This window comes from Cervus elaphus, chromosome X (genome assembly GCF_910594005.1).
Source record: "Cervus elaphus chromosome X, mCerEla1.1, whole genome shotgun sequence".
Taxonomy (NCBI): Eukaryota; Metazoa; Chordata; class Mammalia; order Artiodactyla; family Cervidae; genus Cervus; species Cervus elaphus.
In genome coordinates, this window is record NC_057848.1 from 111,425,104 (window position 1) to 111,441,137 (window position 16,034).

At 37.1% G+C, this 16,034-nt stretch overlaps 1 protein-coding gene across 2 annotated transcripts in view; it reads left to right on the plus strand.

Annotated features, from left to right (window-relative positions):
• Positions 1 to 16,034, plus strand: part of TEX11 (testis expressed 11) — a 247,746-nt gene that overhangs the window by 109,582 nt on the left and 122,130 nt on the right. For both annotated transcript variants that reach the window (XM_043897600.1, XM_043897601.1), the window contains one exon: positions 634 to 712. In XM_043897600.1, coding sequence (XP_043753535.1) covers positions 634 to 712 — 79 coding nt within the window. The remainder of the gene's footprint in view (positions 1 to 633; positions 713 to 16,034) is intronic.

The following is a 16,034-nucleotide window of genomic DNA, read 5'->3' on the forward strand; positions in this document are numbered from 1 at the left end:
ACTATCGTATAGTGGAGACTCAGTATACATCATTTTTCTTGTCATTATAATCTGTGTTGCTTTTATTAATAATATCTTCGTTCGTTACATTTCCCCACATTTATTTCAGATGACTTTTCAGAAGTACAATTTCTGAAATAAAGAGAATCATAATAGCAGCTGTCATTTATTGAATGCTTACTAAGTACTAGCTCTTCTGCTATGTAATTTACATGTATTATCTCACGTAAGTCTCTCAACAACCCTGAGAGATTGGTGATTTGTTCCCCACTTTACAGATGGCAAAACTAAAGTCCATAAAAACTAAGTAAATTGACTATGGCCATAACAGTGGCAAGTGGTTTCAAATGTGGATCTGTCTGACTGACTTCAGATCCCAAGCTCTTAGTCACTGGGTTTTTAGCATATAGTACTCAGATTGCTTTTCAAAAGGTTCCTTTGCCTGTTTCACTGCATTCTCTGTAGCATTGGATATTACTGGCATATAAAAAGGCTTTGCTGAATTGTTAGGCAATACATGATATATGGCAAACATTTAGAAAGTAGATTTTGAACAAAGGAAAATTATTGAAAATAGCTAAGCTTCCTCAAAAATGAAACTGATATTATTATTTCATTTTTTCTTTTTGTTAGCTGTTATGGAAATTCTACGTTTTGGCATGTCTATGAACTTCTGTCTGAATATTGCTAAACTGCTGATGGATCATGAAAGGTATAGAAGAATTGATTTTCTTTTCTTTAAAGACTTAACATTTTTCTAAGGTTTTCATTAACCTAAGTTAAATTATATCTGTTTATATCTGTATCTATCTATACCCATATTCACAAAACACAATATTTGGCATTGTGCTAATCAAATTACAAGATGGAACTGCTTGCTTAATGATTTAAACAATAAGTTCAGTTCAGATTAGTTCAGTCACTCAGTCGTGTCTGACTCTTTGAGACCCCATGAACCGAACCACAGCACGCCAGGCCTCCCTGTCCATCACCAACTCCTGGAGTTTACTCAAACTCATGTCCATTGAGTTGGTGATGCCATCTAACCATCTCATCCTCTGTCATCCCCTTATCCTCCCACCTTCAAGCTTTCCCAGCATCAGGGTCTTTTCAAATGAGTCAGCTTTTCACATCTGGTGGCCAAAGTATTGGAGTTTCAGCTTCAACATCAGTCCTTCCAATGAACACCCAGGACTGATCTCCTTTAGGATGGACTGGTTGGATCTCCTTGCAGTCCAAGGGACCCTCAAGAATCTTCTCCCAACACCACAGTGCAAAAGCATCAATTCTTCGGTGCTCAGTTTTCTTTATAGTCCAACTCTCACACCCATACATGACTACTGGAAAAACCGTAGCCATGACTAGACAGACCTTTGTTGACAAAGTAATGTCTCTGCTTTTTAATATGCTGTCTAGGTTGGTCATAAGTTTCCTTCCAAAGATTAGTCAAGTAGTCAAGGAGTAAACAATAAGTGGTCAAGTCAATTTTAAAATTTATATTAAAATTTTTAAAAAATAAATGAAAAAGAAGTTTCATTTTAAGATAGGGTTTTGTAAAACCAGAGTTGACTAGGTTAACTTGCAGGCCAGTGTCATGTGAAACTGGAAGGCATGTGCAAGTGTAGTTCTGCAGATGATATACCCCTCTGGCTCTATCATCATGGGATTATTAATGTCAGAAGGGACCTTAAAGTACTTGTACACCTCTTTAGTGGTTTTCAAGCTCTGGTATTCATCAAATTTACTCTGAATAAGCACTTGAACAGATGGTGAACATCGTTAGTCTTCAGGAAAATGCAAATCAAAACCACAATGAGAAACTGCTTTATACCACTAGGATGGCTGTAATCAAAAAGATAGATAATTACAGAAATTGACAAGGATGTGAAAAATTGTAATCCTCATACACTGCTGGTGGGAATGTAAAATGGTATAGCTACTTTAGAAACAGTCTGTCCGTTCCTGAATAAGTTAAATAGAGAGTTACCATATGACCCAGCAGTTCCAATCCTGAGTTAAACAGGAAACATATCCATACAAACATGGGTATATGAATGTTCGTAGCAGCATTATTTTTAATAATCAAATGTGGAAATACCAAAATATCTATGAACTAATGAAAAGAAAAGCAAAATGTAGTGTACTTATATCATGGAATATTGTTGTTTAGTTGCTAAGTCATGTCTGACTCTTTGTGACCCCATGAACTTCATGCAGTTTGTCAGGCGTTCCTGTCTTTCACTATCTCCCAGAGTTTTCTCAAACACATGTCCATTGAGTTGGTGATGCCATCCAACCATCTCATCCTCTGTCACCCCCTCTCCTCTTGCCCTCAATCTTTCCCAGCATCAGGGTCTTTTCCAGTGAATAGGCTCTTTGCATCAGGTGACCAAAGGCTTGGAACTTCAGCGTCAGCATCAGTCCTCCAATGAATAATCAGGGTTGATTACTTTTAGGATTGACTGGTTTGATCTTGCTGTCCAAGGGACACTCAAGAGTCTTCTCCAGCACCAGAGTTTGAAAGTATCAGTTTTTTGGTGCTCAGCCTTCTTTATGGTCCAACTCTCATATCTCTACATGACTACTGGACAACCATAGCTTTGACTATATGGACCTTTGTCAGCAAAGTAATGTCTCTGCTTTTTAATATGGTCTCTAGGCTTATTGTAGCTTTTCTTCCAAGGAGCAAGCGTGCTGTCATTTCATGGCTGCAGTCACCATCTGCAGTGATTTGGAGCCCAAGAAAATAAAGTCTCTTCCTATTTCCATTGTTTCCCCATCTATTTGCCATGAAGTGATGGGACCAGATGCCATGATCTTAGTTTGTTGAATGTTGAGTTTTAAGCCAGCTTTTTCATTCTCCTCTTTCACTTTCATCAAGAGGCTTTTTGCTTTCTGCCATAAGGGTGGTGTCATCTGCATATCTGAGGTTGTTAATGCTTCTCCTGGCAGTCTTGATTCCAGCTTGTGAGTTATCCAGCCTGGAACTTCTCATAATGTACTTACTCTGTATATAAGTTAAATAAGTAGGGTTACAGTATACAGCCTTGACATACTTCTTTCCCAGTTTTGAACCAGTCTGTGGTTCCATGTCCAATCCTAACTGTTGCTTCTTATCCTGCATACAGGCTTCTCAGGAAACAGTTGAGGTGGTCTGGTATTCCCATCTCTTAAAGAATTTTCCATAGTTTGTTGTGATCCACATAGTCAAAGGCTTTAACATAGTCAGTGAAGCAGATGTTTTTTCTGAAATTCCCTTGAGTTTTCTGTGATTCAGCACATATTGGCAATTTGATCTCTTTTTCCTGTGCCTTTTCTAAATCCAACTTGTACATCTGAAGTAAGTAATTACATGAATATACAGTTTTGTTTTGTTTTGTTTTTTTGTCTGTGCTGGGTCTTCGTTGCTGTGCACGGGCTTTCTCTAGTAGAGGAGAATGGTGGCTACTCTTCTAGTTGCAGTGCCTGGGCTTCTCATTACAGTGGCTTCTCTTTTTATGGAGTACGAGCTATAGGACATGGGTCTTCAGTTGTTAACACGCTGGACGTGGGCTCAGTAGTTGTGGCTGTCAGGCTCCAGAGCACAGGCTCAGCAGTTGTAGCACCCAAGCTTAGTTGTCCTGTGGTAAGTGGGATCTTCCCGGACCAGAAATTGAACCAATGTCCCCTTCATTGCAAGGCAGATTCTTAACCACTGGACCTCCTGGGAAGCCCCACATGAATGTAAATTTTAATTCACATGTTCTTAGTGAAGTCATTTCTTTGGGAAGCTCATTTGGCAGGGACTAATCTGACTCACTTTTCTATGTTGAAATTGATTTGCAGAGATGGAATTGATTGTATGAACTACATACTCAAAATTTTAGACTTAAAGATTGAATTCTTAAGAATGTGTTTTCTGATTTTCAACATTATAATAATGAAAAACATTGTTTATTTTGCCTTTCTCAATTAATATTACTAAAGTGACTAAAGAACTACGAATTAAACTGTAGTATAGTGTGATAGTAAATTCTAATTAGACAAATTTGGAATATCAGATGTAGTGGACATTTACTGCTTTTGGTCAGTCATCACTCGTTCAATCCACTTTCTTATTGATAACATTATCCAAATTTCCATTTAGGTATCTCCTTATTCCCTATCAGTATATGTGGACATTGACATATTGGTGTAGGAGAAAAAATTTGTTTTCTATTTCCAAATCAAAAGAATAATCAATTTCAAGAAGAAAATTTGAGAAATTAAGTGTTTTTTAGATTTCAAATTTAAAATATAGCTTGTATTTTTTTACATGTTTGTACATTGTTAGTATGTGTGTGCTTAGTCGCTCAGTCGTGTCCGACTCTGCGACCCCATGGACTCCTCTGTCCATGGGGATTCTCCAGGCAAGAATACTGGAGTGGGTTGCCATGCCCTCCTCCAGGGGATCTTCCCAACCCAGGTCTCTTGCATTGCAGGCAGATTGTTTACCATCTAAGCCACCAGGGAAGCTATTAGTATGTTTGCAGAATAATCCAGTTAATAAAGTTTGATTACATATCTGGCCCCCTTTTTTTTTACTTGTGGTCTATTTCACTCATGTATATTACACACTTGCATCTATAGATAGTATAAGAAGTTGCATTATATAATGAATAATTATTTTAATAATAATTGTATAGCAAAAGCAAAAATACATGTTATGTAGAGAAGTTTCTTTTAGCAATAAAAGCTTAATGTGCAGAATGTTAACTGTTAGAAAGTGAATGCAGTTGTGCTATTCAGAAAGCTAATGTAGTCTTCTGATGATAAAATCTTGAGTATTGTGATGAATGATTGAAAATACCATGTTCAAGTGATTAAAAAAATCTTTTTTTTTTTTTACCTTTTGTAGTCAAGCTTCTTTAGGAGTCACAGTGCAGACAAGTCCAGGTTATTTGTTTATAAGATCCTGATCATACATGGGAAGGTCATATAAGGGAAGAACACATTCTTTGAGTTCTAGAAAAGCAGTTAGTTTGACATTTTGTTATTGTGAATAATTTTCCAGAAACTATTTGCTTGTGTCTGTTTACTCTCTGACTTTATCATTTAAGTAAACTTGTCTAAAGATAAGATTAATTTGGCATGCCTTTTTCTCACCACTCCTTGCTGGTTTATGTTAGTTAATGTCAAACTTTATAATGTATATATGATCAACTGAAGATCTTGTTAAAATAGAGATTTTAATTTACTAGGTCTGGGATGGGGACTGAGATTTGCGTTTCTAACAAGCTTCCACATGATGCTGATATTGTAGATCTGTGAACCACACTTTGGCCAGGTTTGTGAGTTTATTGCCAACTTTGTGAAAAAAAAAAAAAATCACAATTTTTCCTGTCTCTAGTTACATCACCCTTCAGTTTTCCATAATTTCTTAAAGACTTTTATGAGTCTCATTTACAAATGTCTTAGTCTCTTATAATACAAACTCATTTGATCTAGGGGTCCAAAACTCTTTTATTAGTTACTATTACTATCTTCTCACATTGCTTTTTAATTTCTTCTTTTCAGAATTTTTATCTATTTTTACTCTGAAATTTACCATGAGTATAATGAAAATTTTAAAGGAAAAAGATCATATTTAATGTATTATGCTAACAATCAGTTTTTAGTTTTTTTCTTTCCTTCAGCTTTATTCCAAGCCTTCTTCTTAAATAAGGCTTGGTGTTTTTTTTATTAACATAATAGTTTTTGAACTCACTGTTGAATATTACAATAAAATGTTTAAGAGCTCTCTCATTTCTTCACTCTAAAAGAGTTCCTGAAGAGTTCTATTGATAGAAAATTTGATATAGTAAATACTGTTTTTCCATAGGTTTACATTATAAAAATAAAAATGACTTACCTCCAGGGAAGTCCCAGTCATTCCAGTGGTTAGGACTCCATGCTTTCACTGCTGAGGGCCTGGGTTCAATCCCTGGTTGGGAAACTAAGATCTACAAATGGACCATAGCTATAATGAAATTTTTAAAGAAAAAAGATCATATCTAAACTTAGTATCCTAAGGAGTTGTGTGGCATGGTCAAAAAAAACTTACCTCCACAAAATATTTAGCTCTAAGATATAATAAAATCATACTTAGAAATATAGCAAAATTTAAAAATGATATGTTTAGATGAAATTCATTCCTCTGATAGTACAATAATAAGTACTTGAGTGGGTTGCAGAAATGGCATGGTAGCTGAGATGAGTGAGATAATTTCCTAAAAACAGAAAAAGAGGCAGATTTGTAATATTAAGGCCCTCACACTCTCAATACTAATTCCTTCCTGGGATAGGTCTAAAAGATTATCATTAAACACTAGGAGGTAAAAGCAGTCATCAACTACCTCTGGGATTTTATTTAATCATGCCCACATGGTTTTTCCCATGTAATAGGAAAAAGCATCAAAGCAGAGTACTGTTGTTAAGACTGTTACCAAAGATCTTTTTTCTTCTCTCTTGTTTCAGGTGAGACATTCATATAACATACTTTGTAAGGCATGAATTAGAATTTTTGTTTTAATAAAAATTCTTAATGAGTTCGTTAGAAATCATAGTTCCAGTCTGTAGGAAGTGAAGGTGGCACAGAATATATACTCATTTCTTGAATCTTCAGTATATTTTGCTTGGATAGATGGTTTGTAGTTGTTTTTTTTTTAAATTTCCCCCTGGGGTAGGGATTGGTTTTAGGATGTTTGAGCTGGAAAAAGGAATAGAAAGGATTTTTTACGGTTGATTGTTTTTTGGAGACAAGAGTTTTATTTTCCTTAGCACGTTGGTTGCATTGCAGTTCATTTTATCAACAAAAATTGTATCTAGTGTAACATGTTGTCAGGGGTCTGGTTGGAGATAAAAAGAAATATAAGAAGCAGACATTCCTCCAATGAATTTACTGTCCACTACAATAAGCTAAGCATGTGTATGCTTGATCAGTCAGCTGACAGTAAAATGTAGAATTTGAGAAATGGATAGTATAGGTGATTTATATGAATCCTATATGACTTTAGAAGAAGGAGTAAAAGCTCGCTGTGGGGTCCGTTGGTCATGGAATGCTTAATGAAGGGGATAGTGACTTAGAAATGGGTAAGATTTTCATATAGGTGAGTAAGTAGTAATTACCAACAGGAAGATTAAAGTGATCAAAAATATGAGCACAAGTTGCTATAATTTAGTCCAATTTAGCATCGTCTATGTAAAGGACAGCATGTGGAACACATAGGGGATTCTTTCAGGGAACTTACAAGTCTTACTGTAAAGAGGATATTTGTAAAGATAACAATACAAGACAGCACATGGAAAAGGAGAATAATTGACAAATTAGTATAGAAATTCAGAAGAGGCCTAGACCATTGTGTACTGGGAACATCAGTACAAAGATTTCTTTGAAAGTGAGATTTGAGCTGGGCTTTGAAGGTTGGAGAGGATTTAGGAAGATGGAAAGGAGGAATAAAGGTGTATTCAGAATATGATGATTAGTGGTTTAGAGAGGCTGCAGCATCAGTTTTATATAAAGGGTGTAATGAGATATAAAGTCAGGTAAATTAGTCATTTGTGAAAATCCTTGAAAATTGAGCTAAAGGACTTTATGATATAGGCAAATGGGGACCCATTCAAGGTTTTCAAATAAGGTAGTGACATGCTAATGACAATAATATGTAAGAATTTGAGAAGGTGAGATGAGAGGTAGGAAATCAGTTGAGACATTTATGATTCAATAATTCCTCATAATAGCCTCTTATTGCCTGATGTATTAGCTTATCACTTCAGAGCAAATATGAAGTGTTAAGAACCTGAACTAGGTTGACATTAAGTTTAAGTGTTAGTTGCTCAGTTATGTCCAACTCTTTGCAATCCCCTACAGGAGTCACGGAGAAGGAATACTCCAGTATTCTTGCCTGGAGAGTTTCATGGACAGAGGAGCCTGGCAGGCTACAGTCCATGGGATCTCAGGTTGATACTAGTGGCAATTAATTCTTTCACATTTGAGTTCCTACAGTGTACCAGTTATTTTATTGCTAGGCACTGAAGACATAGAAATTAAATAATATGCAATCTCTAGTCTCAAGAAGATCACTGCCTAATGGGGAAGAGTAGTCATAATTATGAAATAAATATAGTAACAGTTGTTTTGGTATTACCAAAGAGGGGCTTATGAATGGATGATTTATAAAGATAAAATTATTCTTGCCTATATATTTGGCATTAGCATTGTATCATTTTGAGTTAGTGTACTCACTCTTGCTGCTTTTGCTTTTATTCAACCATATTGATAACTAATTTACCAGCCCCACATTATCTTCAAGACCTATCATTTTTCAACATTTTCATATTAAAGCCATTAAACTATACAAATAAGGAATCTTGCTATCAGAGATTTCTAATATAGGAAATAGAAGAAAGAAATGAAAGTTAAAGACACTATGAAAAATAAGAATTGGGGACTTCAGTATCCCACATGTAGCAGTAGATCATCCACACAGAAATCAACAAGGAAATATTGGGCTTCAGCCATACAGTAGACCAGTAGACCTAATAGACATTTATAGAACATTCCATTCAACAGCAGCAGAACCCACATTCTTCTCAAGTGCACATGGAATGTTCTCCAGGGTTGATTATATGAAAGTACACAAAACACATCTTAGCAAATTTAAGATTGAAATCATACATCTTTCCTAGCCATAGTGGTATGAAACTAGGAATCGACAGTAAGAGGAAAGCAGAAAAATATGCAAATATGTGGAAATTAACAACACTCCTCAACAACCAGTGGGTCAAAGAAGAAACAAAAAAGGGAAATTTAAAAAATCTCCAAAACAATGAAAATGGAAACACAATACCCCCAAACCCCAAACATATAGGATGCTGCAAGAGCATTTCTCAGAGGGAAGTTTATACCAATAACGCATATCTTGAAAAAATAGATTGCAAATAAGCAACCTAACTTTACGTCTCAAGAAACTAGAAAAAGAAGAATAAACTAAACTCAAAGGTGACAGAATGAAGGAAATACAAAGATCAGAATAGAAATAAATGAATTAGAGGCTAGAAATAAAATAGAAAAGATCAATGAAACTAAGGAGTGGTTTTTTAAAAGATAAGCTAAATTGACAAACTTATAGCTAGATTAAAGAAGAAAAATCAGAAATGAAAGAAGAGACAACTGGTACTACATAATACATAGGGTGATAAGAGGCTATTATGAGGGATTATATGCCACCAAATTGGATATCTTAGAGGATATCCTAGATATCATGTTGGATATCCTAGAGGGTAAATTCCTAGAAATGTACAACCTACCAAAACTGAATGAAGAAGAAATAGAAAATCTGATCAAACTAATAGCAAAAAGATTGAATCAATAATCAAAACTTCCAAACACAGAAAAGCCCAGGAATAGATAGTTTAACTGGTGAATTCTACCAAACATTTAAAGAAGAATTAACATCAGTTCTTCTCAGACCCTTCCAAAAAGTTGAAGAGAAGGGAATATTCACAAACTCATTTTACAAAGCCAGTCCTGATACCAAACCAGATGTCAACACTACAAACAGAGAAACAAAAGAACAATATTCCTGATGGATATAGATGCAAACATTCTTAACAGAGTATTAGCAAGTCAATTCAATAGCATATTAAACTGGTTAAATGACATGACCATCTAGAATTTACCCCTGGGATACAAGGATGGTTCAACATAGGCAGATCAATAAATGTGATAAAATACACTAATAGAATGAAACATAAAAGTGATATGATGCTCTGAATGGATGTAGGATAAAAAAGTATTTGACAGAGTATAACATCCTTTCATGAGAAAATCCTCAACAAATTGTGTATAGAAGGAGCATCAGTTCAGTTCAGTCGCTCAGTCGTGTCTGACTCTTTCAAACCCCATGAACCACAGCACACCAGGCCTCCCTGTCCATCACCAACTCCTGGAGTCCACCCAAACCCATGTCCATTGAGTCGGTGATGCCATCCAGCCATCTCATCCTCTGTCATCCCCTTCTCCTCCTGCCCTCAATCTTTCCCAGCATCAGGGTCTTTTCTTTTTTTTTTTTTTTTCCAGTTGTAGCTTTTATTTTATTTTTTATTTTTATTTTTATTTTTTTTTTATTCTTTGAATCAGCCATGGATTTACATGTATTCCCAATCCCGATCCCCACTCCCACCTCCCTCTCCACCCGATTCCTCTGGGTCTTCCCAGTGCACCAGGCCGGAGCACTTGTCTCATGCATCCCACCTGGGCTGGTGATCTGTTTCACCATAGATAGTATACATGCTGTTCTTTTGAAATATCCCACCCTCACCTTCTCCCACAGAGTTCAAAAGTCTGTTCTGTATTTCTGTGTCTCTTTTTCTGTTTTGCATATAGGGTTATCGTTATCACCTTTCTAAATTCCATATATATGTGTTAGTATGCTGTAATGTTCTTTATCTTTCTGGCTTACTTCACTCTGTATAATGGGCTCCAGCTTCATCCATCTCATTAGGACTGGTTCAAATGAATTCTTTTTAATGGCTGAGTAATATTCCATGGTATATATGTACCACAGCTTCCTTATCCATTCATCTGCTGATGGGCATCTAGGTTGCTTCCATGTCCTGGCTATTATAAACAGTGCTGCGATGAACATTGGGGTGCACGTGTCTCTTTCAGATCTGGTTTCCTCAGTGTGTATGCCCAGAAGTGGGGTTGCTGGGTCATATGGCAGTTCTATTTCCAGTTTTTTAAGAAATCTCCACACTGTTCTCCATAGCGCCTGTACTAGTTTGCATTCCCACCAACAGTGTAATGAGTCAGCTCTTCGCATCAGGTGGTCAAAATATTGGAGTTTCAAGTTCAACATCAGTCTTACGAGTGAACACCCAGGACTGATCTCCTTTAGGATGGACTGGTTGGATCTCCTTGCAGTCCAAGGGACTCTCAAGAGTCTTCTCCAACACCACAGTTCAAAACATTCAGTTCTTCGGCACTCAGCTTTCTTTATAGTCCAACTCTCACATCCATACATGACCACTGGAAAAACCATAGCCTTGACTAGATGGACCTTTGTTGACAAAGTAATGTCTCTGCTTTTTAATATGCTGTCTAGGTTGGTCATAACTTTCCTTCCAAGGAGTAAGCGTCTTTTTTTTTTTTTTTCCACCTTGTGGTCGTTAAGTTTATTTAGTCACTAAGTTGTGTCTGACCTTTTTGTGATGCCATGGACTGCAGCCCACCAGGCTCCTCTGTCCATGGGATTTCCCAGGCAAGAATGCTGGAGTGGGGCGTCTTTTAATTTCATGGCTGCAGTCACCATCTGCAGTGATTTTGGAGCCCCCCAAAATAAAGTCAGCCACTGTTTCCACTGTTTCCCCATCTATTTGCCAGGAAGTGATGGGACCGGATGCCATGTTCTTAAATTAATGCTCTTCAAAAACTGGACAGGCTCATTCGAAAGAGTGAAACTAGATCACTCTCTTAAACTATAAACAAAACTTAACTGAAAATGGATTAAACTTCAATGTATGACCCGAAACTATTAAGCTCCTAGAGGAAAATATAGGCAATACATTCTTTGACGTTGGTCTTAGCAATATTTTTCTGGATATGTCTCCTCAGGCAAGGGAAACAAAAGCAAAAGTAAGCAAATGGTAATATATCAGACTAAAAGGTTTCTGCACAGTAAAGGAAACCATCAACAAAATGCAAAGACAGCCTGCTGAAGGGTAAAAAATATTTTGCAAATGATATATTCAATAAGGGATTAATATTCAAAATATATAAAGAACTCATACAACTCAACAACAGCAAAAAACAAAGAACTAGATTTTTTAAATGGACAGAAGGGCTAAAAAGACTCTTTCCCAAAGAACACATACATATAGCCCATGGGCACATGAAAAGATGTTCAATATCACTAATTATTAAGGAAATGCAAATAAAAACCACAATGAGCTATCACTTCATGTCCATTATAATGACCATTATAAAAAACCACAAGCCATACCAAGTGTTGGAGATGATGTGGAGAAAAGGGAACCCTTAGTCACTGGTGGTAGGAATATAAATTAGTGCAATCCCTATGGAAAAGTATGGAGATTCCTCAAAAAATTAAGAATAGAGCTACCATATGGTCCAGCTCTTCCATTTTGATAAATTTATCCTAAGAGTACAAAAAACACTAAATTAAAAAGATACATGCACCCATATGGTCATTGCAGCATTATTTACAATAACTAACACATGGAAACAACATAGGTAACCACTGATGGATAAAGGGATAAAGAATTTGTGGTATATATATAGTTGTTCAGTCCCTCAGTTGTGACCGACTCTGCGACCCCATGGAACTGTGGCACACCAAGGCTTCCTCTCCTTCACCATCTCTGGGTGAGATATTGTGGAAATAGTATAATGGTAAAGAGGAAGCACCAGCTCTAGGATCGCAAAGCCTGGGTTCAAATTCCAGCATTCTCCTTACTAGCTGGCAGTCTACTTCTAGTTTTCTCACCTCTAGTTTCCTCCTTTGTAACATGAGAGATAATAATATCAACTATTTTATAGGGTTGCTATTAGAAATATGCAAGATTGAGCATGTAAAGCATGTAGAAGGTATGCTGTTTAGATGTTAATTCTTTTGGTTATATGTTGAGAGGCAGTGTTGTGAGTGGTTATGAGTATGATGTTTTGATTTGAAACCTTGTGCTACTAAACTAGCTGTATGGCCTTGGGCATGTTTTTAACATCTCTCTGCATCAGTTTCTTCATTTTAACAATGAAGATATGAATAGTGCCTACTTCAAAAAGTTGCTTTGAAGACTAAATATGTTAATATGTGTACAGTGCTAGAATAGTGCCTGATACATAATAAAGTGTTAGTCGCTCAGTCGTATCTGACTCTTTGCGATCCCATGGACAGTAACCCGCCAGGCTCCTCTGTCCATGAGATTCTCCAGGCAAGAATAGTGGAGTGGGTTGCCATTCCCTTCTCAGGGATTGAACCCAGATCTCCTGCACTGCAGGCAGATTCTTTTATTTTTTCTATTAATGTATTTATTTTAATAGGAGGATAATTACTTTACAATATTGTGATGGTTTTTGCCATACATCAGCCACAGATAACACATGTGTCCCCCCATCCTGAACTCCCCTTCCACATCCCTCCCCACCCTGTCCCTCTGGGTTGTCCCAGAGCACTGGCTTATGGTGCCCTGCTTCACGCATTGAACTTGCACTGGTCATCTATTTTACATATGGTAATATGCATATTTCAGTGCTGCTCTCTCAAATCATCCCACCTTTGCCTTTTCCCACTGAATCCAAAAGTCTCTTCTTTATGTCTGTGTCTCCTTTGGTGCCCTGCATGAAGGATCATCAATACTGTCTCTCTAAATTCATATATATGCATTAATATACAATATTTGTCTTTCTCTTTCTGACTTTACTTCACTGTTTATAATAGGCTCTAGGTTCATCCAGACTCATTAGAACTGACTCAAATGAACTCTTTTTTTTTTTATAGCTGAGTAATATTCCATTGTGTGTATGTACCCACAACTTTCTTATCCATTCATCTGCCAATGGACATCTAGGTTGCAGGCAGATTCCTTACTATCTGAGCTACCAGAAAAGCCTAAAGTCTTCTATAAAGTTTTCTATTATTGTTGTCTTGGGAGGCCTTACATATATAATAGACAGTAACCCTCGTCTGTTACATGTATCGTAAATATTCTCCTCAGGCTACCTTCCCCCTACAGAAGTCTTAAAATTTGATGGAGATACTAAAGGAAAAAAGCCAATCTCAGAAGCCTGCTTGTTATATGAATCCATTTATACAACATTCATGAAATGATGAAAGTATAGAGATAGAGAACCACAACAGTGGTTGTCAGGGATTAGGGGTGGTGGTCAGGGGAGGGAGCTGGATGTAACTATCAGTTCAGTTCAGTCACTCAGTCGTGTCCGACTCTTTGCAACACTGTGGACTGCAGCACATCAGGCTTCCCAGTCCGTCACCAACTCCCAGAGCCTACTCAAACTCATGTCCATCTCATTGGTGATGCCATCCAACCATCTCACCCTCTGTCATCCCCTTCTCCCACCTTCAGTCTTTCCCAGCATCAGGGTCTTTTCAGATGAGTCAGTTCTTCGCATCAGATGGCCAAAGTTTTGGAGTTTCAGCTTCAGCATCAGTCCTTCCAGTGAATATTCAGGACTGATTTCCTTTAGGATGGACTGGTTTGATCTTGCTGTCCAAGGGACTCTCAAGAGTCTTCTCTAACACCACAGTTCAAAAGCATCAATTCTTTGGTGCTCAGCTTTCTTTATGGTCCACCTCTCACATCCATACATGACTACTGGAAAAGCCATACCTCTGACTAGACAGACCTTTGTTGGCAAAGTAATGTCTCTGCTTTTTAATATGCTGTCTAGGTTGGTCATAGCTTTTTTTCCAAGGAGCAGACATCTTTTAATTTCATGGCTGCAGTCCCCATCTGCAGTGATTTTGGAGCCCCCCAAAATAAAATCTTTCACTCTTTCCATTGTTTCCCCATCTATTTGTCATGAAGTGATGAGACCAGATGCCATGATCTTAGTTTTCTGAATGTTGAGTTTTAAGCCAGCTTTTTCACTCTCCTCTTTCACTTCCATCAAGAGGCTCTTTCGTTCTTCTTCTCTTCCTGCCATGATGTAACCATTATCCTCCAATTAAAATTAAAAAAAACCAGATATTTGTGGTGAGACAGTAGCTTTTTGTAGTGAAAGTATGCATCTACATGTGTGAAAAATAACGTAGAACTATACATACAAACTATACAGTACCATTTCTTCCGTTGATACTGCCTTTTAGTTTATGGGCAAGATATAACTATAGGAAGAAACTAAGTGAAGGGTACAGGACTTCCCCATACAGTTCTTTCAACTTCCTACAAATCTATAATTATTTCAAAAGTAAAAGTTAAAATTTTTGATGGAGTTAAATTTGTCAGTCTTCTTTTTCTTTATGAGTTGTCTATATCATACCTAGAAAGTCTTTTTGTATACCAAGGTTATAAAGATATCTTAAGCAACAATCAGTTCAAAATGATAATGCTGTTGGTGATGATGATGATGAAGAAGTAGTAATAGCACTTGTAGTAGTAGTAATAGTAATGAACAGTGAAAGTATTAGTTGCTTAGTTGTATACAACTTTTTGCAACCCCATGGATTGTAGCCCACCAGGCTCCTCTGTCCATGGAATTCTCCAGGCAAGAATATTGGAGTGGGGTGCCATTTCCTTCTCCAGGGGATATTCCTGACCCAGGGATTGAAGCTGGGTCTCCCGCATGGCAGGAAGATTCTTTACCGTCTGAGCCACCAGGGATCCAGTGCACGGTAACAAACGTTTTAAAGGTTTGTTTTGTTTTCTACACTTTCTTTCCTTATGGGTCACTTTATTTTGATGCTTCTCTTTAAGACTACTTTATATGATTGATTTCTTCTAATGTTCTTGATTCTTTTTATAGTTTTTAAAGAAAAATCTGCTTCCAGTTGTTCTGTGGCTTCACACTTTGATATCTCTTGGCAGACTTCCCCCTTGAAGTGATATGACTAGCTCCTGGTTTCTCCACTCTGTTGTGATATCGTATGTGTGGACAGACGGGATTTCTTTCAGAGTTTATGGGTATTTTAGTTGTCTATTGCTGTGTAACAAATCACCTTAAAACTTAGTGATTTGAATCAATAATTTAGTATTATCTCATGGTTCTGTGGCCTGATTGGGCTCAGCTTGGGTGTTTCTTGGGGTCTCATATGGTTGTAGTCAGATAGTGACTGGTCTTAGAGTCATCTAAACTTTAGATTCTAAACCTTTAGATTCTAAAGGCTTGGCTGGACTGAACATTCAGTATGTTTTTTCTCACACACATTTGCCTGTCGCCCAGTCTGAAAATGGCTGAAACAACTGAAGGCTGGCAGGCATCTGTCTTTTACTCCATGTGACTCTTTGTGTGGCTAGCTTGAAATTCCTCATGGTATAGTGTTCTTAGAGTGGCTGGA